Source organism: Megascapheus bottae, chromosome 5, assembly GCF_031878675.1.
Source record: "Megascapheus bottae isolate mThoBot1 chromosome 5, mThoBot2.hap1, whole genome shotgun sequence".
Classification (NCBI taxonomy): Eukaryota; Metazoa; Chordata; class Mammalia; order Rodentia; family Geomyidae; genus Megascapheus; species Megascapheus bottae.
In genome coordinates, this window is record NC_143513.1 from 31,477,789 (window position 1) to 31,500,477 (window position 22,689).

Sequence of the window (22,689 nt, forward strand, 5' to 3'; positions counted from 1 at the left end):
AACTTGCTATAAAATACCGAGTGTTGGACAAATGTGACAAGTAAGGCACTGATTCTGAGGATGAGTACATGATCACTGAAATAACTTGAAACAACAACAAAAATCTCTAAAAGAGGGGTTGGGAGTGTTGTCTAGTAGTATAGTGCTTGCCTAGCATGAATGAAGCCCTGAGTTCAATTCCTCAGTACTGCATACACAGAAAAAGGTGAAAGTGATGCTATGGCTCAAGTGGCAGAGAACCAGCCTTAAAAAAAGCTCAAAGACAGTGCCCAGGTCCTGAGTTCAAGTCCTAGGACTGTTGAAAAAAAATCTCTAAAACACTAGTTTCATGTGTATCTCAAAAGCAGGAATGAGATAGAGAAGCATACAGAAAATGCCTATCTGGCAAAAAAAAAGTTAATGATGTAACATGTGACAAATGACTACATAATCAGTATCATACTATAAGAAAAATATTCAAATAACAAATGGGATATTTTACCTGTCATCTCTGATGTGGTAGAAAAATCCATATCCATTGTGTACCATGGGAACCACCACTCCTTGAACTCGTAAATAACCAACCAGACTGGTTGAGAGAACAAAGTTTCCACCTCCTCCACTGTATGGCACAAAGAAAGGATGTTTGACTAGGCCTACAGATTCTTCTCGTGTTTCTCTTTTTAAATTTTTTTTTATAAAAGTGGATCCTGATTATTGCAAGTTATAAAACATGACACTATTGATACCTTCGAGAGAATAGTGGGTCGGTATAAAGGTCCGGAAGAGGGAGGCCTTCCTCTTTGGCTATGAGTAAAAGCCCGAGAAGGTGCCGGTCAAATCCTGCAGTGAAACCACGAGTCTGAAGTTAGAAGAGTTTTCAATTCAAAAGGTATTTTAAAAGTCATAACAATTTCAACACAAGTACCTTTTCCAGTTGAGCAATCTTTCATCATTTTATCATGCTTTGCAAATGCTTTTAACATGTTTTGCCGTTGTTCAACAAGCTGTGTTAAAGAATAGGATGAGATAATATCAATCAAGAATCAAGTCTTTAAAACAACTCATATAAAACCTAATTAAACAAAAACACCCTACATTTGTTGAAAATCAGAATTCTGGTACTCTGGAAGAGAAAAGCTTTCTAGGTGGAGCTAAAACACATGTGCCTGTCTTTTCGTAACAGTTCCATTGCCAGCCAGGCATCAGTGGCTCACGCCTGATGTCAGGAGGCTGACATCAAAAGATCACAGTTTGAAGCCAACAGGAAAGTCGGAAATTCTTCTCTCCAATTAACCATCAAAAAAACAAAAGTGGCACTATGGCTCAAAGTAGTAGAGTGCTAGCCTTGAGCAAAAAAGCTCCAGAACAGCATCCAGGCACAGAGTCCAAGCCCCATCATAACACACACACACACACACACACACACACACACACACACACACACACACACACAAAAGTTCCATTGCCTTTCTTCACATTAGCCCTCAGGGTTTTTTGTTTGTTTGCTTATTTGTTTTTATTACTTCTCTCCTGGGAGAGGGAAACAGGAACTTATAAGTGACATTAACAAATACAAAAATAGTAACTATTGGATTAATTTGAAAGTGAAAGCATAACTAAAAATTCTTGATAACCAAGAATGTCTATGAAACATCTATGATGTTTAACAAAACTGAAGAATCAAGGTAAAACACCAAAATAAAAGTAGAAATGCAGTATTTTCTAAGTACTTAACAATATACATACATACATGCCTATTCTGGTTCTAGGGATTTGAGACAAGATTAGAATCCATGACGTCAAAAACATTTAATAATGTTTCCTTCCAAAAAAGTGTTGTGGGAGAAGGCATTCATAGTGAAGATACTTGCTTAGAAAATGGCACAAACAAAGCCTCTTTTCTGGTCTGTGCTTCTTAGTCCTTTCTATGTGCACACTCTGTTTGAAAATGAACAGATGCTTTGAACACCTCAGAGAAAAATGTCTCAAAATAATTTTAATGACCCAGGGAAACTGAAGCAAAGAAGTTAAATTATTTTAGGGTCTTCATTCCTCTAGAATAATTAAACAAACCCTCCCAACCCTTTCCCAGTACTCACACTGGCAGAAGGATCCTGCATGGACTGACACCAGTTGATGGCCTCTACAGTGCATGACCTCACTGTCTCTGTGCGGCCATGATAGAAGTACCTTGTCATGGCTGTTTCATAGCAGCAACCAGGACTACCAAAAAAATTTAAAAAATACCATTACAAAATATTATTACAAATACAGCTACTTAAAGCTAGCTTTGTTTAGAAACTAAGCCCTACAATCCAAACTTCTAAAAAAAACCAGCTATTTTTCAAAACCATTGTGTTTAAACATGGACTGTTTTAAATATTGTCAGGTTATCTATAATGAAGCCTGTGGTATCCAGGAACAACCCGTGTTTCTTGCTGTTTATATTCTGGTACACACTTAGTCTAGACTACATTTAGTGACTCGCATCTAGGGGAGAGAATATAAAGAAAAGTGATAACACATCATGTTTGAAATCAGGCTCAAAAAGAGCTCTGTGTTGGGCCAGAAGTTTTGCCTAGTGGTCAGAGTACTTGCCTAGCATGCACAGAGACCAGAGTTCAATTCCTTGGTACCACATACATAGAAATGCCGGAAGTGGTGGAGTAGCTCAAGTGGTAGAGCACTAGCCGTGAGGAAAAGCCCAAGGACAGTGCTCAGCCCTGAGTTCAGTCCCCAGGACTAGCAAAACCAAAGCTCTGTGTTCTGTGTTCCTACTATTCCTTCCTCTAAGGAAAGCCAGTGCCATACTAGGAACTACCCTATGGAGAGGATGAGGTAGAAACCTGTGCATAAACTTGGGCACAGATCCTGCCTCGAGAGTTTGCAGATGAAAACATTGCTCTGGCCAATATTCTGACCACATTCCACAAGACAAGTACCTAGCCAAACTTCACTTAGATCACTGACCTGTAGAAAATGTACATAATAAATATTGCAGTCTAAGCCATTCAGCTCTAAGGATGATTAGTCATAGAAATAGATTATAGAAAGCCTTTGCTTTTTCATACAGAAGACAAATGAATAGAATTAAGTATATGTCTGTCCTCTCAGCTGATGAGTGACATAAAATTTCAGATACAAAGTACTCTTATTTTCCCAAGGGTTAAATCATGGTAAATGACATCACATTAAGAACCGTGAGACTGAAAGGTCTGAGAGAAGCCCTTGGAAGTTCTTATGTTGCTAAGCCTCATTAGTGTCTGTCTCAATTTCCTCCCAAAGCGTAGAGAAAGCATTCATCAAAGTTTTGAGCAGTGGTAAAGTAACATTCTTCTTAAAATCATAAGTCACAGCAAACACTGGAAATAGTGGGGCAGAGATGCATCACTGATGGGAAGGCTAAGGCTAGAGGATTGCTTGAGCCCAGGATTTTAAGATTAGCCTTAGCCTGGGAAATGTAGCAAGATCTTGTCTCAAAATAAAGAAAAAAAACTAAAATGAAAAGCAGTAAAAGTGAATGATAAAGCATCATCACTGTATAAATAATAGATGAGGGCAACAATCCATTTCTGGTGGACATGAGTCTCACAAATGACTTTCTCGCTTGGGCTATCTTTGAACTGTGAGCCTCAAATCCCAGCCTCCTGAGTAGCTAGGATTACAAGCATGAGTTACCAGCATCCAGCTGATTCTTATTCTTAATTCTCTAATTCTAACTATTTGTTTACAGAAATTACAAGGGGACTGTGCATATAGTCAGGAAAATTCAGGAAACTCTATAGCATGAATGACCTAGTTTTTTCATCAAACAAAACACAAATGTAAGGGGAAGGGTTCTTAAAGTTAAAGGGGGGGGGGAAGAGGTAGGATACATAGTAATCAAATGCAACTAGTGAAGTTTACAATAGATATGATGTGAATTTCCCATGCTGCCTATGCTGGGCTATCTTGTAGCAAAATAATCCTACTACTAATAACAGTTTAAAAAAATAGAAATTTAAAAAAACTGGGTGGAAAGAAAAATATATTTGAAGGCTTTTCAAAACTGTTAAAATCTGACTAAAATCTGGAGAGAACAAACCTTAAAATGTGATAACTTATTTACTGCTAATTCTCCTGCCTCAGCAATCTGACCTTTTATAAAAGGAATGAGCAGAAAGTTTATACACTAAACAGAAATTGCTGAGAGTGATAAAGAAACTGAACAGGGTTTTTAATAGTTTTATGAGACTTGTGAAACAGCAGTGAAGTTTGGGGTTAACAAGCTGCCCAAGATGTGAGAAATCAAGATCACAAATAAAAAGGCAAGTACTACCCGGACACCTGTAAGTCTAGCTACTCAGGAGTCTGAGATCTGAGGATCGGGGTCAAAGCCTGCCTGGGCACTAACGTCCGTGAGACTCTTATCTCCAATTAATCATCAGAAAACTGAAAGTGGCACTCTGGCTCAAGTGTTAGAGAGATAGCCTTGAGCTGAAGAGCACAGTGACAGCTCCCAGGCCCAGAGTTCAAGGCTCACAACCAACAGCAACAAAAACAAAGATAAGTCCAGAAATAGGAGGCTGACAGCTTGTGTCTCTCTACTCTTGAAGAATTTTCTGTTGATAAATAGTACAGGAAGAAAGGTGAAGAAACCAGGAGGCTTCTTGTGAACCTATAAACAGGTCACAAGAAAACCAAATAATCTGAATTACACTGACTGATAAGCCATTCTCTCTTTAAAAAAAATAAAAAGCAATATTATAAGAAACGAAGTTAGACAGGTAGCAGTGGCTCATGCCTGTAATCCTACTCAGGAGACTGACATCTAAAGATCACAATTTGAAGCCAGCCTAGGCAGGAAAGTCCATGAGACTTTTATCTTCAATTAATCACCAAAAATATCACAAGTGCAGTTGTGGCCCAAGTGGTAAAATGGCATGTAGGGATAGTGCTCAGACTCAGAGTTCAAGCCCGAGGATGAGTTGGGGGGGGGGGGGTAAGAAATAGCACCAAGTGAATACTGTGATAAATTTTAAGGGGCAAACATGAAACTGCCACAACTTTAATGAATACACCACTGATGGGAGCACAAAGGAAAAAAAAATACTGAAAGGAGCATTGTGGGGACAAAAAAAGTGAGCAAGAGCACCTAAGGGGTTCAAATGGAATTGCAATGAGAGATACACATATACCCTAGGACCACAAGATTCTAAAAATGGAAAATGAATGGACCTTACCGTCCATGCAGCCTATAATAGGCTAACTGAAGTGCCAGCTGAATAAATGTATCAGGATGAAGCATCTTCTTCTTGGTTAGCCTTTTGCCAAAAGATGTAAAGGCATATGATGCAATTTGTAGATCAGATCCCTAATAAACATGATAGTAAGAGTGAAAAATAACCCAAGGAAAATATCCCAAAGAAACTGAGCTATTATTTGGATGAAAGAAACTGTTAGACATAAAGCATTATAAATATTAAAGTCAGGCTGGGAATGTGGCTCAGTGACAGAATACTTGTGTAACATGTATGAAGCCCTGGGTTTGATTCCTCAGTTCCACATACATAGAAAAAGCCAGAAGTGGCACTGTGGCTCAAGTGGTAGAGCACTGGCCTTAAACAAAATAAGTTAGGGGCAATGCTTAGGACCTGAGTTCAAGCCCCAGGTCTGAATTTAAAAAAATTAAAGTTGGGGCTGAGAGTTTGGACTAGTGGTAGAGTGCTTGCCTAGCATACACAAAGACCTGGAACCACATACAAAGAAAAAAGCTGCAAATGGTGCTATGGCTCAGGTGGTAAAGCTCACCTTGAGAAAGCCCAAGGAAAGCACTCAGGCCCAGAGGTTCAAGCCTCAGAACTGGCAAAAAAAAATTAAAATCATTACTAGTAAAATATATTATGCTACACTACCATGCTAATAGCCACATTTTTATATGTGGAAGTTAAAAATAGCAAGTATTACTACTGAAAAGGAAAAAATCTACCTCTTTGAAATACTGCACTTTTGCTTGGTTGATGTCATTCAATATTTTCTCATCCACGGTGAATACAAGCTCCTCTGGAAGTGGTATAGCCCGTTCTTTCTCTGAACCCTAAAAATTTAAAACATTGTATCTATAAAAATCTTATGGGGGGAGGGGACAGGATGAAATGTTTGTTGCTGACCTACCTTCCATCTTCCTTCCGTCTCTAAAATTTTCTCATCCACATAATAGCCAACATTCACCATAACCATTGCATCAAAAGGAGCATGCTAAAATGAAAGCCCAGGATTATTTTGAATCTTTTGTGTCAAAACTTGAGCTACTATTTTATTTGAACTTTCATAGGTAAAACAGATGTCTGAGTGAGTATGGGAAAGGATAACAGCCTCTCACCTACCAGTCCACTCACTTGTGAATAGCTACTTTATTACTCTTTTGGCAACTACCACTCCCCTGGGCAATGAGTTCAATAAGGCTGCTTCTTCTACTCTCCAGGTTCCAAGGTTTTGTTTCTGATGCAGCCCAAGCAAATGAGAATAACTGATTTCCAGGAACAAGTCAATTACAACCAGTAAGAATTATTTTAGCACTTTTTGCTGGAACCATTAGAAAAAAAGAAGCTGGCTATTTATGAAGGAATTGATATTCTAAGAGAGGAATGAAAATAGAAAACTGTAGGTATGACAATCACTTTGGGTATTCCAGCAAAATCAAGTCAAATTTTTTTGTAAAAAATGGGAAAAGAGAGTGATGAATAATTTGGAACCTAGGTATACACCTATGCCAACAATTCTCAAGCTAATGCCAGACTAAATTTCCATCACTTAACATTGAATATATGATAAATAAAACCACTGAATAGGGCTGGGCTGTAGCTCAATAGTAAAGGGCTTGGCTAACATACAAGAGGTACAAAGCTCAATCTCAGTAGTGGGGAAACAAAACAAAACAAAACAAAACAATAACAGATTAAAGCAATATACTTTTTTTCCACTTTATTTAGCGGGTGCCGAAATGGAATACAGGAAAAAGGCAAAAGAGAAAAATTTTAAATGTTTTACATTTCATGAAGGTCAAAAGTGACAGCATTTCTCTTCCTTTTTTCCCATTTATTTAATATTCATAGGCTAGGGTCCCAAAGATTATGTGTCACTTTAAAAAAATTGTTACCTAGGTTCTAGAAAAACCTGGAAATCTAGAAATGCATCTGTATACATTTCCCTATGCATAGGGAACATACGCACCCTGCCATATAACATCTTTTAAAACACAGAAAACAGATTCTTAGCAATTATAATACATGAAAATTATAGGAAAATTCATTTTGCAGCTATATATTATAGGCTTTACTATATGAAAAATTCCCTTTACCTCTGCTCATTCACTGAGAATTCATAATTAAAAAAATGACTACTCCACAGTACAGCATTCGTATTTGTGGTTTGTTGCTATTAAGTTAAACTAAAAGATGAAAAATAATTTATCACTGAAGGTAGTGATAGAAACTTAAATTGCACATATAATTTAAATTTTGAATGTATACTTTTAATTGTTAATATAAAAGTGATATACAGAGGGGTTAACCCACGTAATGAATACATTTCTTTTGAAATCATGTCACCCCTTTCTCTCTCTCCACATAGATACTTTTAAATGTTTTTTCTTATGCCAATTCAGTGCACTGTACTCTCACTCAGCTTACTTGTTCATACTCATAGCTAGCACTCTATCACTGAAACCATGTCTGCCTCCAAGCCCAGATGGTTAAGTGAAGATGGAACCTTGCACACTTCTTTTTTTTTTTTTTTTTTTTTGCCAGTCCTGGGCTTGGGCTCACCTCTTGAGCACTGTCCCTGGGTTTTTTCTCAAGGCTAGCACCACTTCTGGCTTTTTGCTACATATGTGGTACCGAGGAATTGAACCCGGGTCTTCGTGCATGCTAGGCAAGCACTCTACCACTAGGCCAAACTCCCCGCCCAAGCTTGCAGACTTCTGCTTGGACTACCATCAAACCTTGATCCTCTGATCTCAGGTTCCTAAGTGCCAAGGCAAAAGCCACAACCCGAGCAGCATGATAGCTTAAACAGGGTACTTACATCACAATTAGTGCCAAATACTCCATTAGTAAAGGAAATCATGTTATAGGATTTGTCACCCCAGCGTACTGTTGGATCTCCAACGAGAAGTTTTTCAAGTACCTAAAATAAAGTTTATTTTTTCCAAATTAAAAAGGCATTTTTAAAGTTAGTTTGTAAGTATTTAACTTAAACACATATATTCATTTCACCTCCTTTCAGGTCAACCACATTTAATGAAGTGGTAATACAGTTATACTTCAAAAAAAAATTCTGGCCCTGACTTCAGCTATTTCTCAAAACTCAAGAAAATCCAACCAAAAATCAGAAGTCTCATGCATCATTAATGAATATTTACAGAACACAGGTTTGAAAATAGCAGACTTTCTAGCTTATATATAAAAGTAACCCTGTTATGCTTAATCACTAAAATGTTATAATAAAAGTGTCTTAAGGGCCGGGAGTTTGGCCTAGTGGTTAAAGTGCTTGCCTAGCATGCACGAAGACCCGGGTTCGATTCCTCGGTACCACATATATAGAAAAAAGCTGGAAGTGGTGCTGAGGCTCAAGTGGCATAGCTCTAGCCTTGAGAAAGTCCAAGGACAGTGCTCAGGCCCTGAGCTCAAGCCCAGGACTGGCAAAAAATAAAATAAAAGTGTCTTAATTCATAACCCACTAAAAACTTATCCTGTAAGGGATTTTGGCCCATTGCTGAGTTAACAAATTATAAAATGGAAGGGAAATAATAGTATATCATAGACAGTAAAAGTAGTTACTGGGCTTTTTTTTTTTTACTGTTATTTTGGTGCCAGTCCTGGGGCTTGAACCCAGTACCTGCGAGCTATCCCTGAAATTTTTTGTTCAAAGCTAGTACTCTAAGACTAGAACCACAGCTCTACTTTCAATTTTGGGTAATTAACTGAAGAATCCCATGGACTGTCCTGTAAAATTACTAGGTCTTAAAAAAAAACCTTTCTATCATATGTGTGGACAAGCATGCTTTTTTTTTTTTTTTTTTTTTTTTTGCCAGTCCTGGGCTTGAGCTCAGGGCCTGAGCACTGTCCTTGGACTTTCTCACGGCTAGAGCTCTACCACTTGAGCCTGAGCACCACTTCCGGCTTTTTTCTATGTATGTGGTACCGAGGAATCGAACCCGGGTCTTCATGCATGCTAGGCAAGCACTCTAACCACTAGGCCAAACTCCCGGCCTGACAAGCATGCTTATATAAGTTTATAGAGTAGACTGTGAACTAATTGTATTTCTTAAGAATAGACTATGGTCCAAAAAGTTTGAATAGCATCGCATTAAAACATATTCCTTCATAAGTAGTTTGGTAGTATATTCTCCCTCTCTGTCTCTCTCTCTGTCTCTGTCTCTCTCTCTGTCTCTCTGTCTCTCTCTCTCTGTCGCTCTCTCTCTCTCTCTCTCTCTCTCACACTCACACACACACACACACACACACACACACACACACAAAAAAAATACCTAGCTAAAAATGTTGTCTAGCTACAAGATGTACTATCTATTTATTTATACAGTACTAATACTGAAGCTTGAACTTAGTCTCTAGTGCTTGTTTGGCTTTTTAACCTACAGCTATCCTACCACTTAAGTCACACTTCCACTTCTGGCTCTTTGCAGTCTAACTGGAGATAAAAATCTCTCCACTTTTCCTTGTGGGCTTGGGCTGATATCTTCAGTTCTCAAATCTCAGCCTTCAAAGTATCTAGGATTACAGGTGTGAGTCTCTGGGGCACTTCGTGCACTCTACCACTAGGCAAAACTCCCCACCCCCCGCCATACTTTCCTAAATAAAGTTTAAAACATATCTAAATACCTTTAAACCATGTGTCAAGAATTTACAATGCATTGTATAAGATTTGGCACATGTATATTTCATAGTAGAGAAAATTTCTACGAGCTTAATAATAAAAAAAGGAACCATTAATCTTCTGTGGTTCAGTATACATCCTCCAGAAAAGGAGGCAACAGATCAAGGCAGTCAGTTACCTCAGAATAATCTTCCGGTGTAACATATGGACAGCCATCCTCTAAGGAATACACCAATAAACTGCTCTGAATTTTTTCTAACAAAGCCAAGTTTTCTGGATCAAGACTTATCAAATGTTCTCGTGCCTAAAGACAAGGAGATAAATTCAATTATCCACAAGGCATTGAAGAGGCAGAGATCAAGTTTATCAAGAGTAACATAGTGGTCAAGCCTGAACTATCATAGTAGTGCTGTGAAACACCTCCAGAACTACAAAGGGGAGTGTGGCTGGGCCATTGAGGGAGGAGGGGGGTTATAAATTATGGGGGGCACTGAGATTGATTTGAACCCACAGAGTAACTCCTGCCCCTGTATTTGGGCTGCCAGAGAAAGGGAGTACCAGGTCTCAGCTCAACTGGGCCTGAAGCAGCAAAGTGCTCTACAGGATGATAACATCATCCAAAAACCAGTCCAGCTCAACAAGACAATGACCCACACCTTCCTCACTGATGAAAACCTACCAAGACATCCCTGGAATTGAGAAGGCTGTTTTTAGAAATGGTCAAATTGAAAGGGAAGGGAAAAAAAAAAAACAAGATGACACAAAGCACAAAGGGTGAAACAATGTAATAGTGATATTCATAAAACAATATGTGGGAAATGAACTTTGCAACTTGGGAAAGGTGGGTAGGGAAAAAACATGGGAAGGGGTAACAATGTTCAAGAAGTAATGTACTCACTACCTTACGAATGTAACTGTAATCCCTCTATATATCACCACGACAATAAAATTTTAAAAAATTAGGATTATTTTTTAAAAAAGCAATTATCAACTTGAAAGCAAGCTAAAAGTTAAGCAAGGAAACAGCTGATGAAACATGGCCATGGCAAGCCCGGGAGATACCAGATACCTAGAGGTGCAAATTGTTGCTTCGACTCTCAAGACCTGCAATTATGAAGAACACATTGAAACTATGGAAAGGACAAAGTCCACAAATGCTCTCTGCTGATGAACATGGCCAGAGGAAAAAGATGTTTCATAAGAGCAACTAGGATGTCTCTGAGAAGATAGGCAAGGTGTTGTGGGTTGACTATACCTGTCCCTTTCTACATTACAGAAAGCCTGCTGATGCTTCATGACCGAGAAGGTCTGTGCATCCGGGTTTTGTGTCAGGTACAAATGCTTAAGCAGCAAGCAAGCAAGAAAGGAAGACCATAAATATTACCTTAGCCCATCGAGTCCGCTCCTCAGTCGTTAATGCTGCTACTCCAGGCCCCCTGGGTTCACTGTGGCACTTCTTATAGACATATGTCAGTTGTCTTATGGAAGATCAAAGAGGGTTCAAAAGGAACACTGAACTAGAGAGGTCTTCAACAGGTCATGATACTGATTAATATTTAAATTTCTGACATATTATCCCATGAAACAGATTGTAACATTAATAGAATGTTATATCCAAATAACAGAATGGTATATCCAAATAATTACTCCGCTATAACCAAGGAATACTCATGCTACAATACAAAAGAACCTTGCAAACATGCTAAATGACACATTAAGTAGTGGGAATCGACAGAGGTAAGAGGAACAGAAAGGGAGGGGAGAAGCATGAGAGGGAATGACAGAAAGACTTAGTAACTTGAAAACAAAAATAAAATATTTCCATACATTTTAATCAACATTATAGAGATATAAAAAGCTACACAAAAACCCTTAGAGAGGCTAAGGTTGGCAGAGAGGAAAAGAAAAAGGAAATTAGGAAAACTTTTGACTTTGTGGTGATGTAAAACAGGAACAAGGATAAAAATCTAGTCAGGAGAGAGCATTCCAAATAGAAAGCACAAGCTCTACTAAAGTCAGATAATCTATCACTGGGAGGAGACTGCAAGTAGACCAAGAAGGTAGGAGCAGAGGATGCACAAGAAGCCAGGAATATGGGAAGGAAAGAAACATAGGGGATGAAATTAATTCTATGAACACAGTGTATTTGTGTTCTTGTTATCCTCCTGAGAAGCAGGAATAGAGAAATATTTCTTTACTGAGAAAATTAAGGAACAACAACAAAGAAGCAAAATGCAGACAAATACCTGAGAAGCTCTGGGGGGGTGACCAAACTTCCTTCATGCATTATATCAAAGGCAAACAATCGGCCTCGACATAATACAACAATGTGAACTGGAGAAAAACCTTCAGTCTCTGAAAAAATAAACAGAAAACACAAAGCTTAGATCTCCTAAAGTTAAACAAGGATAAAGCTGCATGTTTCCACTAGCAGGTAAGGATTATTCTTCCAGTAACTGATGTATCGTGTATTGTGGAATAACTAGAGTTCTTTCTTTTCTCTTTTTTCCTCCTCATGGTTAATCTCATGTGATTACTGTATCTGATTTTGTTACCTGGTATACTGTATACACATTTATTTGAAATAGGGAAATGGAGGACGAAAAAAAGATGATTAGGGGCATGGAGGAAAGGATAGGAGGACAGAAACATGAGAAGGGGTATCAATGTTTGAGAAGTAATGCACCTACTACCTGACGAATGTAACTATAACCCCTCTTACATTAGGGACTTTGAAGGGAGGGTCTGGGAGGGAGTGAGGGAACAGAAGACACTGTACAAAAGGAAATGTACTCATTACCTGACTCATGTAATTGTAATCCTTTTGTATATCACCTTTATAATAACAATTAGAAAATTAATCTAAAAATATAAAGAGGTCAATGAAGAGTTTATGCATGAGTCATATTCTACTTATGTTTTATATTTATTAAGTATATGAAAAAGCTCACTATCTGAAAATGAGGAAAAAAACACAAAAGCAGTCATCTCCAGCAGTGAAAAAATAAACTGACAAAAGAGAATAGCATAATAGTTACATGCTTTGGCCCATTTAAGGATTAACTGAAATTAGTAGTTAAGATTTTCTTTCCCCCATCTGGCTAAGTAAGCTGCTAGGGGAAGTATATTTTATATAACTGAATTTTAAATATTATTAAAGTTTTATTGGATTAATGAGGAAGCAAAGAGATTAACATTTTTTCAATTGTGTCCTGAAGCTTGAAGTCAGGGACCAGGCATTGCCTCTGAGCTTCTTTTACTTAAGGCCAGTGCTCTTTCATGTTAGCCATAGCTCTACTTGCAACTTTCTGGGGGCATTTTACTAGAGATAGGAATCTCATGGACTTTTATGCCTAGTATTGCTTCAAACCAGGATATTCAAATTTTGACTTCTTGAGTAGCTAGGATTACAGGCATGAACTACCCACCCCTGGTGATTTCAATGGCTTTTAATAATTTTTTGCCAGTCCTTGGCCTTGAATTCAGGGACTGGGCACTGTCCTTGGGTTTTCTCAAGGCTAGTGCTCTACCACTTGAGCCAAAGCACCACTTCCAGGTTTTTCTATGTATGTGGGTACTGATGACTCGAACTCAAGAACTTTGTGCATGATGAGCAAGCACTCTACCAGTAAGCCATGCTCCCCGTCCGTGGCTTTTAATATTTTATAGGCCTTTATTTCCTCTGAGATCTAAATGTGTCTATTTTTGCTGTAAAAAGATGAAAAAGAGACCAATGTGTGTTTTCTGTCTTGTCAGACGATGTGGGAGTTGAAGGGTGGGGTCATCTGGTGAGGTAGTGAGTAATAAAGTTTTTTGAGTCTCTTGTTTTGTTTGTAGTAATTACAATGATTTATTCTTGTCAGTTTTATTCTTCCTTGGAGTAGGATGGAAAGTTGACCTGTCAGAATGCCAATGTCATGCTGAAGCCAAAGCTCCTTGTAAAGTTCAGCATCACTCTTCTCTAGTGTTGCTTTTTCTCCTAATCTAAATGACTGATCACAAATTTTTACTTTGTATTCAAGGGAGGGATTATAGTCCATGCATTGTATTACTAAGGATAACTCAAAGAAGAAATGAGGGTAGAAAAGAATTGTGTTTAAATTAGTAATTCAACTCTTCAATGAAATAGTTTAAGCTGTAAATAACACAACATGCGCATCCAGTTTGTCTTGAATCAGGCAAGACAGTTCAGTAAATCTATTCCCATACATTACATTACATCTAAACTATGAAGATAAAGGTCCACAGAAAACCTTTGATTTGTCAAAGGCAAACTTTTAAAATGTGTGTCCCTCACTAAGATGTGTTACAACAAAATATCAAAATTTCAATGCTTTTACTTAAAAGAATCCTCATGTTTTTACTCACCAGTCCTAAAATAATTCACTATCGAATCTCTAGTAACTCCTGGAATCTTGCAAGTGGAAAATAGCATTCGGAATTGATTCATATCTAGAGGAGTATTTCCAACCTTATGAACAGGTACTTTTTCTCTATTAAAAAAAAGCACTTTGATTAAGAAGACATCATTAAGCTTATAAATCATTTTTTCCCAGGCAAATACATTAAGCTTCTCAAAGTTTTGACTTTATCGCTACAAAATTCATATTAAGTGTCCTTACGTTATTAGTAACTGCCAGTAGTTCAAGATATGCCAAAGTATTATGCTTCCTCTTTCTAGCTGAGTGCCTTCCTTTGGAGGCCAGCAGTGCTCAAAATGGGGGCAAGGCCCCGCAAAGTTGACATTCAATTGGGATGGTATACGGACATCCAGGTAGGCAACGTTCAACCACCACTCTTCCAGCTGAAAGAAATGAAGGCCATCAATCTCCACAGTTGCTGGAAACAGACAGCTACATTTGTTCTTTATTCTTCAAAACCCAAAAACATGTTTTCGTGTTTTAATGTCATCGGTTTGAAAAATGCTACTGTGATCATTTTTGACTCTCTTGGCACTGTAAGATCCTAAATATTACTTAAGTATTCTATCAAAAACATAAAAAAGGGCCAGAGTCTGGGAAGTAGCGCTGTGGCTCAAGTGCTATAGCACTAGCCTTAAAGAAAGCCCGAGGACAGTGCTCAGGCCCTGAGCCCAAGCCGCAGGACTGGCAAAACAAAACACAAGAAATGTTTTAAAAGATACCTTTAGACAGTCATATTGAAATCACAAATATCCTTATGGTATTCCTTGAAATAGTTAGGGTACATTTACTAAATTTCTTTTTTGTTTGTTTGGTTTGGACAGTAATGGGGGCAGGTAAGCCAGAGGAGATACCCAGCTTGTTCTCTGAGACAGGGTTTCACAAACTGTTTTGGCATCAATCCACAATCCTCCTATATCTGTTCCCCAATTCTGATGGTTCAGAGACATTCAAATTCTCTGAAGTTCTTTTTTAAGAAACTGATGTCATTAACTAGGCAGAACAGCTGTTCTCAAGTTCTTTATCTTTACCCCCACTTTAATTAAAATCATCTTATGTGGGAGATGTAGCTTATCAGCAAAGCACCTGATGGGCAAGCAACAGGCCCTAACCTAGTTTCTTAAGAAAAATCAAAACAAAAAGGGTCAAAATTGTCCGGAAGCAGAATATTGTATTATTCATTGTAGGTATTAAAATGGCTCATAAAACAGTTTCTTCGTGAAAGTATATGATAGTTACTATTATTTGCGGACCAACCAATGCCTTTTTTATTTGTGTGTCAGTATTAGGCCTTAAACTCAGGCTTCACGCTCTTAACTTTTTTGCTCAAGGGTAGCACTCTACCACTAGAGCTATACTTTTAACTCCCTGCATTTTGTTGGTTAACTGGAGAGAAAGTGTTTTATAATTGTCTGCCTGAACTGGCTTCAAACTGAAATCTTCATCAGCTTTCTGAGTAACTAGTTACAGGCGTAAACCACCAGAGCCCAAATAAAGCAATGGTTTTGTTTGTTTGGGGTATGTGTGTTTTGGTTCTGGGGTTTGAATGCTGCCCAAGTTTTTCACTTAATTCCCAGTTCCACTCTGGTTTTTTGGTGGTTAATTGGAGATAAAGAGTCTCGTGGACTTTCTTGCCCAGGCCGGCTTCCAAGTACAGTCCTCAGACCTCAGTCTCCTAGTAGCCAGGATTATAGGCATGAGCCACTGAATTTTGTAATGGCCCCTTTTCTCCCATGTACTATTTAAATAAATCTATGCCAAATGCTACTTTGATGTTTGTGTGGTTTTATTTTCCAAGCTTTAAAAATGTTTCTCTCCAGGAGTTTGGTCTAGTGGTAGAGTGCTTGTCTAGCATGCATAAAGCCACAGATTCGATTCCTTGGCACCACATACATAGAATAGGCCAGAAGTGGTGCTATGACTCGAGTGGTAGAGCTCTAGCCTTGAGAAAGCCCAAAGACAATGCTCAGGCCCTGAGTTCAAGCCCTGGGACTGACGACAAAATAAATGCTTCTCTCCAATACAGATTGCCTGCTTTAGAACTACATGTAGTAACTGAAAGAGCTTTACTTTGTGTGATTGTTGTTCTTAATGAACTATGTTATTTCTCTTCTTTTTGGCTGCCCTTTGGTTAATCTCATATTGTTTCAGTATCTGACTTTGTTCCCTGGCATATTATATATATACGTTTATTTGTTTATTTGAAATAGGGAAGGGAAGGGGGGAAAAGAAGATGATTGGGAGGGAGTAGAGGGATGGAAATGGGGATTAAAAACATAAGAAGGGGTATCAATGTATGAGAATACACCTACAAACATAACTGTAACGCCTCTATACATTACAATAAAACAAAACAACAACAAAAAAAGAACTACATGTAGCAGTTGAGAGAAATCAGGACTTCTAGACCCCCTTCTAGACCTATGGAAACAGAATTACTGAGTCTACCAAATTTTATTTCAACCAGTTTCCACACAATAAGAAGCCCATTAACACTCAAAAATTCCCCAGTTAAAACATTCATTCATTTTTTCATATAATGTAATGGCAAGAACAGCAAAGATTTTCATAGCAATACTTTACAAATGAATAGGTATTTTCTCCCCTAAACATCCTGTTTTTCAATAAGAAGTATATTAAAATAAAAATACCCAATTTCTTTTTGCTTTTGCCCTTTCGAGTAATTTCTGGTGTAATTTTTCTCCAATTCCATTTTTAAATTTTTGAACTATTTCTTCAGTTTTCTTATATTCTTCTCCATTTGCAAATGGCTTTACTAAAGAAAAATAAACATGATGAATGGTACTTAGACATCAAGGAATTCCAAATTTCCAAGTATTTTTATACCTTAATGACTCAAAGTACAAGTTGCAATAAAGTTACGATGTGAAAATGGCTAAACAAATGCAGAATACTCTTAAAAAGAGAAGATAGTAATATTATATATGGAATTAGGTATGGAAATGCTAGGTCTTTTCTCTACCTAACAAGTCAACTAATGGACAAGCCACGAAACAGTGGCTAAGCCCACCATAGTTTATTAGTCACTAAGCCCAAGACTTGTACCCAGAGTCTCCAGTTCACTCATACTTAAAATGAAAGCATAAGGATAAGCAGATGGTTGAAGAAAGATTCAAACAGGAGAAAAATAAAGGAGTGGTGATATTAAGTAAGAAATAGACCAAAACAGGAATGTGCTACACTAATTTAAATACATGTAGTGTATTTAAAGGCCTTGTTTCCAGGGTGAAATCTGAGGATATGCTGTGGTTCTTCATGGGGAGGGGCTTCAAAATCAGAATGACATGGTATTGTACCAAAGGAAGGAACAAACACCACCTTCAAAATTCTTGGCTATTTTATGGGCTTTTTTTTATTGGTGGTAGTAGTGGATTTTGTTCTTTGTTGTTGATGATGTTTATTTACAGTTTGGCAGCCTGAACTCAGAGCTTGATACACTTCCTTAGCTTTTTCACTCAAGGCTAGCATTCTGCCTCTTGAGCCATACTTCGGCTTCTGGTGTTTTGCTGGTTACATGCAGATAAGATTCTCACCCTTTCTGCCTAGGTTGATTTCAAACCTCTATCCTACTCCTGAATAGCTAGGATTACAGGTGTGAGCTACCAGCTCTGACCTCATCTTTAAAGTTTGTAAGAAAAAAACACTTCCAACTCAGAAATCTACACTCAGTTCAAAGATCAAGGAAGTATTCTCCCTTCTTTTTCCTTCAAATTTTCCTTTTTTCAGGAAGCTACAAAAAAATTAAAACAAAGAAGTAAATCAATAAAAGAGAAAGAAACAAACTCAGACTACAAGACAAGAGGGAAATATGAACAGAATTGCCATGAAGATGGCAAAGGAAAGCCCCAAGATAACAGCTGTCCAGCAAGTTCAAGAACATTTACTAGTGCATTCTAGAAAGAATGTCTAAAAAGAAATAAAATCAACACGCTATTTCATGTATTTCAATGTAGTCAGAAATTTTCAGTTTTGAAGTGTTTGGGGGATAAATTATTACTTTATACAAAGTAGACTAAGCAAATGAAAAGTAAGGGGGGAAACACAGCTTTAAAAAGGAAAGCTGGCCAGACTCAATGGCTCACTCCTATAATTCCAGCCACTCAGGGAGTGGGGACTGGGTGGCTTAGCAAAAAGTTTACAAGATGCCATCTCAACAAAACAAGGGGAATACACACCTGTAATACAAAGGCAGGAAGAGGCTGCTCTACAGGGCCATGGTTAAAAACAAGAGATGCTATTTTAAAAATAAACAGAAAAGGGCTGGAGGTGTTAGAATTTTTGCCTGACAGGCTGCTCAAACACTGAGTACTGACAAAAGAAAATAAAAGGAATGAAATGTATGGTTCATTTATAAATAATTATATGACTACAATGACAGGTGAATGCTTATTAGAACCCAACAAAATCCTGAATTAACCAGATGACTGCTGGTTTAAAATAGTGATTTTTTTGGTGCCAGTCCTGGGCCTTGAAGTCAGGGCCTGAGCACTGACCTTGGGCTTTCTCAAGGCTACAGCTCTACCACTTGAGGCACAGCACCACTTCTGTTTTTTTCTATGTATTTGGTACTGAGGAATTGAACCCAGGTCTTCGTGCATGCTAGGCAAGCATTCTACCACGAGGCCAAACTCCTGGCCCCTACAATGGCGATTTTTATAATCCATATTTTTAAAAATGACAGAGGAGATGTGACTATTTGGGTTATGTATGTTACAACAGGTTACATTGGAGACATATTCACGTGTCTTTTAGGCATTAATTTATAATATCTATGGTAAGAAGACCCAAAAATATTTTAAGCATATTAGTTCCAATGGAATAATATGATAGATAAGAGAGTTGAAGATCTTTGCCCTAGACCACAGAGAGAAAGGAAGACATAGGTAAGACTGAACTTTACACTGTAAACCTATTAATACTAGTTGCCTGTTAACCATGGAGGAAACAAGAGTTTTCAGTGTTTGAAGGATACTTTAATTCAGAACTGGAGCTGTGGCTCAAGTGTTAAAGCACTAGCCCTGAGCAAAAGACCTGAGGGCCCAGGAGTGTGGCCTTGTAATCGAGTGCTTGCCTACCATGCACAAAGCCCTGAGTTCATTTCCTTGGTCACAGGAAAAAAGCTGGAAGTGGTTCTGTGGTTCAAGTGGTAGAGTGCAATACCCAGGACTAACAAAAAAAATATAGCAGCTCAGAGACAGTGCTCAGGTCCTGAGTTCAAGTCCCAGAGCCAGACGCCTCCCCACACCAAAAAAAAAAAGATTATGAACATACCTGATTCAAGGTATTTTTTCAGTGACTCTTCAAGTGAAGGAACAGGCAGTGGTGGAAGAGAATCCTGGTATTGAAATGTTTGTTCTTCAATTGATTTAGCCAACTGATTTTCCATGATATAATCACAATAAGACAACTAAAGAAAGAAAGAAACATTCATTATACCTTCAATCTCATAACTACACACACACACACCCACACACACACACACACACACACACACACACACAAACACAACTACTTCCAATTCACTAAACCATATATCCAGTATATACATGGTCTTGGTTTTCACAGAATTTACAAACTTGTCAGATAAATAAAAGTATCTTAATAAGGAAATGCAGACTCAATATCCTACAAGTCAGAATGCTCTAGGAAACAGTATAACCATTATGGATTGAATACCTCTATATGCTTGATACTGTAGCACGTTACAGAAAAAACACTCCTTCTCATATTGTCTCTGAGAGGTAGTACTTCTTCACCATATTAAAAAATGAAACTCTGAATGATTTAATAATTTGCCTAAGAGTTCAAACTTGGCATGGGAATCCGTACACAAAGAAACATGATAGAAGTTAAGAAACCTGGAAAATTAGTAGGTAGGATTTGATGTACAAAAAAGGATTATGAGATGACAGAACTTGAGGAACACATGAAGAGGTATGGAAGGCTTGCTCAATACAGAGTTACAAAATACAGAATATATGAAGTATGTGATAAGCTGGTATAGTTTAACTGTACTGATGGTGTGGAACTTAATCAGATTGGTGGCAAGAATCTCCAAGTAATTTTTTAATATTTTCCACATGCTAATTTTTGCTAAAATCAAACTAACCAAAACATAGGAATAAATTTATTAGGTACTAATCAAAAATTAGATTTCTTGAGCAGGGAATGTGGTTTTGTGGTAAAGTGTCTTCCTAGCATGCACAAAGCCCCAGGTTAAATTTCTCGGTACCATATAAACAGAAGTGGCACTGTGACTCAAGTGGTAGGGTCCTTGTCTTGAGCAAAAAGCAACTTAGGGACAGTGCCCATGCCCTGAGTTCAAGACCCATGATTACCAAAAGAAAAAGAAAAAGAAAAAAATTTCTAAAAGAAGCCTTTGTAAATTAAAGTATGTTAAAACAGAAACTGAGAAAACAAGAAATATCAATACTGAATAAGAATCTTCCCCAACTTTTTAAAATAGCAAAGTAATGTACTCATAAATTGACATGCTGAAGTGAGACCCTTTTTATATAAATACTTACTTTTTTTTGCCAGTCCTGGAACTTGAACTCAGGGCCTGGGCACTGTCCTTGGACACTTTCTGCTCAAGACTAGTGCTCTACTACTTGAACCACAGTGCCACTTCTGGCTTTTTCTGTGCATACGGTTCAGAGGAAATGAACCTAGGACTCTGTGCATGCTAGATGAGCATACTACCAGTAGGCCATGCTCCTGGCCCCAACTACTTAATTTTTAACAATTAAAAAAATTAGCAAAGCCAAACAAAATATTCTACTCACAGGTTACAAAATTAAACAGTATTGAAAACAAGGGCAGAGCAGAGATTAACTTTTTTTCCCCTGTTTTAATGGAATTCTGAGTTACATTAACTCAGGTACATAGCTACCCAGCTCTATTTCTCCTAGCCCTACCCCTTGGAGCTCAATGTGACTTCATGATTGGTTATTTCACCTCTAGGTCCTTACTAAGGACTTTCTCTCTCTCAGTGATTATCAGGCGGGATAGCACTCATTTATGGGAGCTATTTTCTGAGGTTATTATCAGAATCACCTACTTGCAGACATATTTTTATTTACTTTTTAATATATTCAGGATTTTTTGAGCAGTACTGGGAATTGAACTCAGGGCCTCATGTTTAATAGGAAAGCACTCTACCACTGAACCAATCCTAAAAGTTTTTACAAATAAATTATTAATATTATTATTATTACTAGTGTTGGGCCCAAAGACACACATTCCTGTAATTTTACCTAGTCAGGAGGCTGAGGCAGAATAATCACTTTAAACCCAGGAACTCAATTTGAAATAAGCTTGGGCCAACACAGTGAGACCTTATCTCTCTCTCTCTCTCTCTCTCTCTCTCTCTCTCTCTCTCTCTCTCTCTCTCTCTCTCTCTCTCTCTCTCTCTCCCTCCCTCCCTCCCTCCCTCCCTCCCTCCCTTCCTCTCTCCCTCTCTCCCTCTCTCTCCCTCCCTCCCTCTCTCCCTCTTTCTTTCTCTCTCTCTCTCAACACAGTGAGACCTCTCTCTCTCTCTCAACACAGAGAGACCTCTCCCCCCCCCCTCTCTCTCTCTCTCTCTCTCTCACACACACACACACACACACACACACACACACACACACACAAACATAACTCACATTTAGCTGGGCGTGGTGGCTCACGCCTATAATCCTAGCTACTCAGGAGGTTGAGATCTGAGGATCTCAGTTCAAAGCCAGCCCAGGCACTAAAGTCCCTGAGACTCTTTATCTTTGATTAACAACTAGAAAACCAGAAGTGGCACTGTGGCTCAAGGGATAGGCAGTAGCCCTGAGCTGAAGAGTTCAGGTACAATGCCCAGGCCCAGGGGCAGGATAGTAACCTTGAGGTGAAGAGCTCTGGGATAGCGCCCAGGCCGAGAGTACAAGCCCCAAGACCGACCAAAAAAAGAAAACGACAAGAAAAAAACCTCACATTTCTATTCATGTCTCTGTATTTTGGGCTTACTATTTTATGGAGAAGAATTAAGTCCATACCATTCTCGTAAAGAGAAAATCTAAAAACGGGCATCACGAAGATCTGATTGTTCTTCAGCTTCCTCCTTTCTAATGTCTTCAGGTGCACTTAACTGTGAACATTCAAAATCACAGCTTTGGACCAAACGGCAGTAGTAGCCTGGGTCCAAATTCAGACTCACCCATGACCTAACCACGTCGATAGTACAAGAAACTTTGAATTCCTTACTTTCAAATGTATAGTCATTATAATTTAAATGTCTGAAAAGCAGGTTATAAAAATAACAGATTCTTATGTAACTAACCTCTCTGTACATCACCTTTATAATAACAATAAAAAAAATTCTACTGAGACTGCTCAATAAAGGAAAGGCATTAAATCCTCCCCC

The 22,689-nt window shown here is 38.2% G+C and overlaps 1 protein-coding gene across 4 annotated transcripts in view; it reads right to left on the reverse strand.

Annotated features, from left to right (window-relative positions):
• Positions 1-22,689, reverse strand: part of Crot (carnitine O-octanoyltransferase) — a 30,969-nt gene that overhangs the window by 6,543 nt on the left and 1,737 nt on the right. For 3 of the 4 annotated variants that reach the window (XM_090332872.1, XM_090332875.1, XM_090332873.1), the window contains 15 exons: positions 19,572-19,707; positions 16,931-17,055; positions 14,481-14,662; positions 14,227-14,351; positions 12,105-12,213; positions 11,243-11,336; positions 10,037-10,162; positions 8,047-8,148; positions 6,136-6,219; positions 5,951-6,058; positions 5,205-5,335; positions 2,082-2,205; positions 908-986; positions 729-822; positions 482-601 (listed from right to left, as the gene is read on the reverse strand). In XM_090332872.1, the coding sequence (XP_090188998.1) occupies positions 482-601; positions 729-822; positions 908-986; positions 2,082-2,205; positions 5,205-5,335; positions 5,951-6,058; positions 6,136-6,219; positions 8,047-8,148; positions 10,037-10,162; positions 11,243-11,336; positions 12,105-12,213; positions 14,227-14,351; positions 14,481-14,662; positions 16,931-17,055; positions 19,572-19,686 (1,718 nt within the window). In that variant the 5' untranslated portion in view covers positions 19,687-19,707. Of the gene's footprint in view, positions 1-481; positions 602-728; positions 823-907; positions 987-2,081; positions 2,206-5,204; positions 5,336-5,950; positions 6,059-6,135; positions 6,220-8,046; positions 8,149-10,036; positions 10,163-11,242; positions 11,337-12,104; positions 12,214-14,226; positions 14,352-14,480; positions 14,663-16,930; positions 17,056-19,571; positions 19,708-20,827; positions 20,901-22,689 lie in introns of those variants that run through there. The other variant, XM_090332874.1, reaches the window with a different exon arrangement.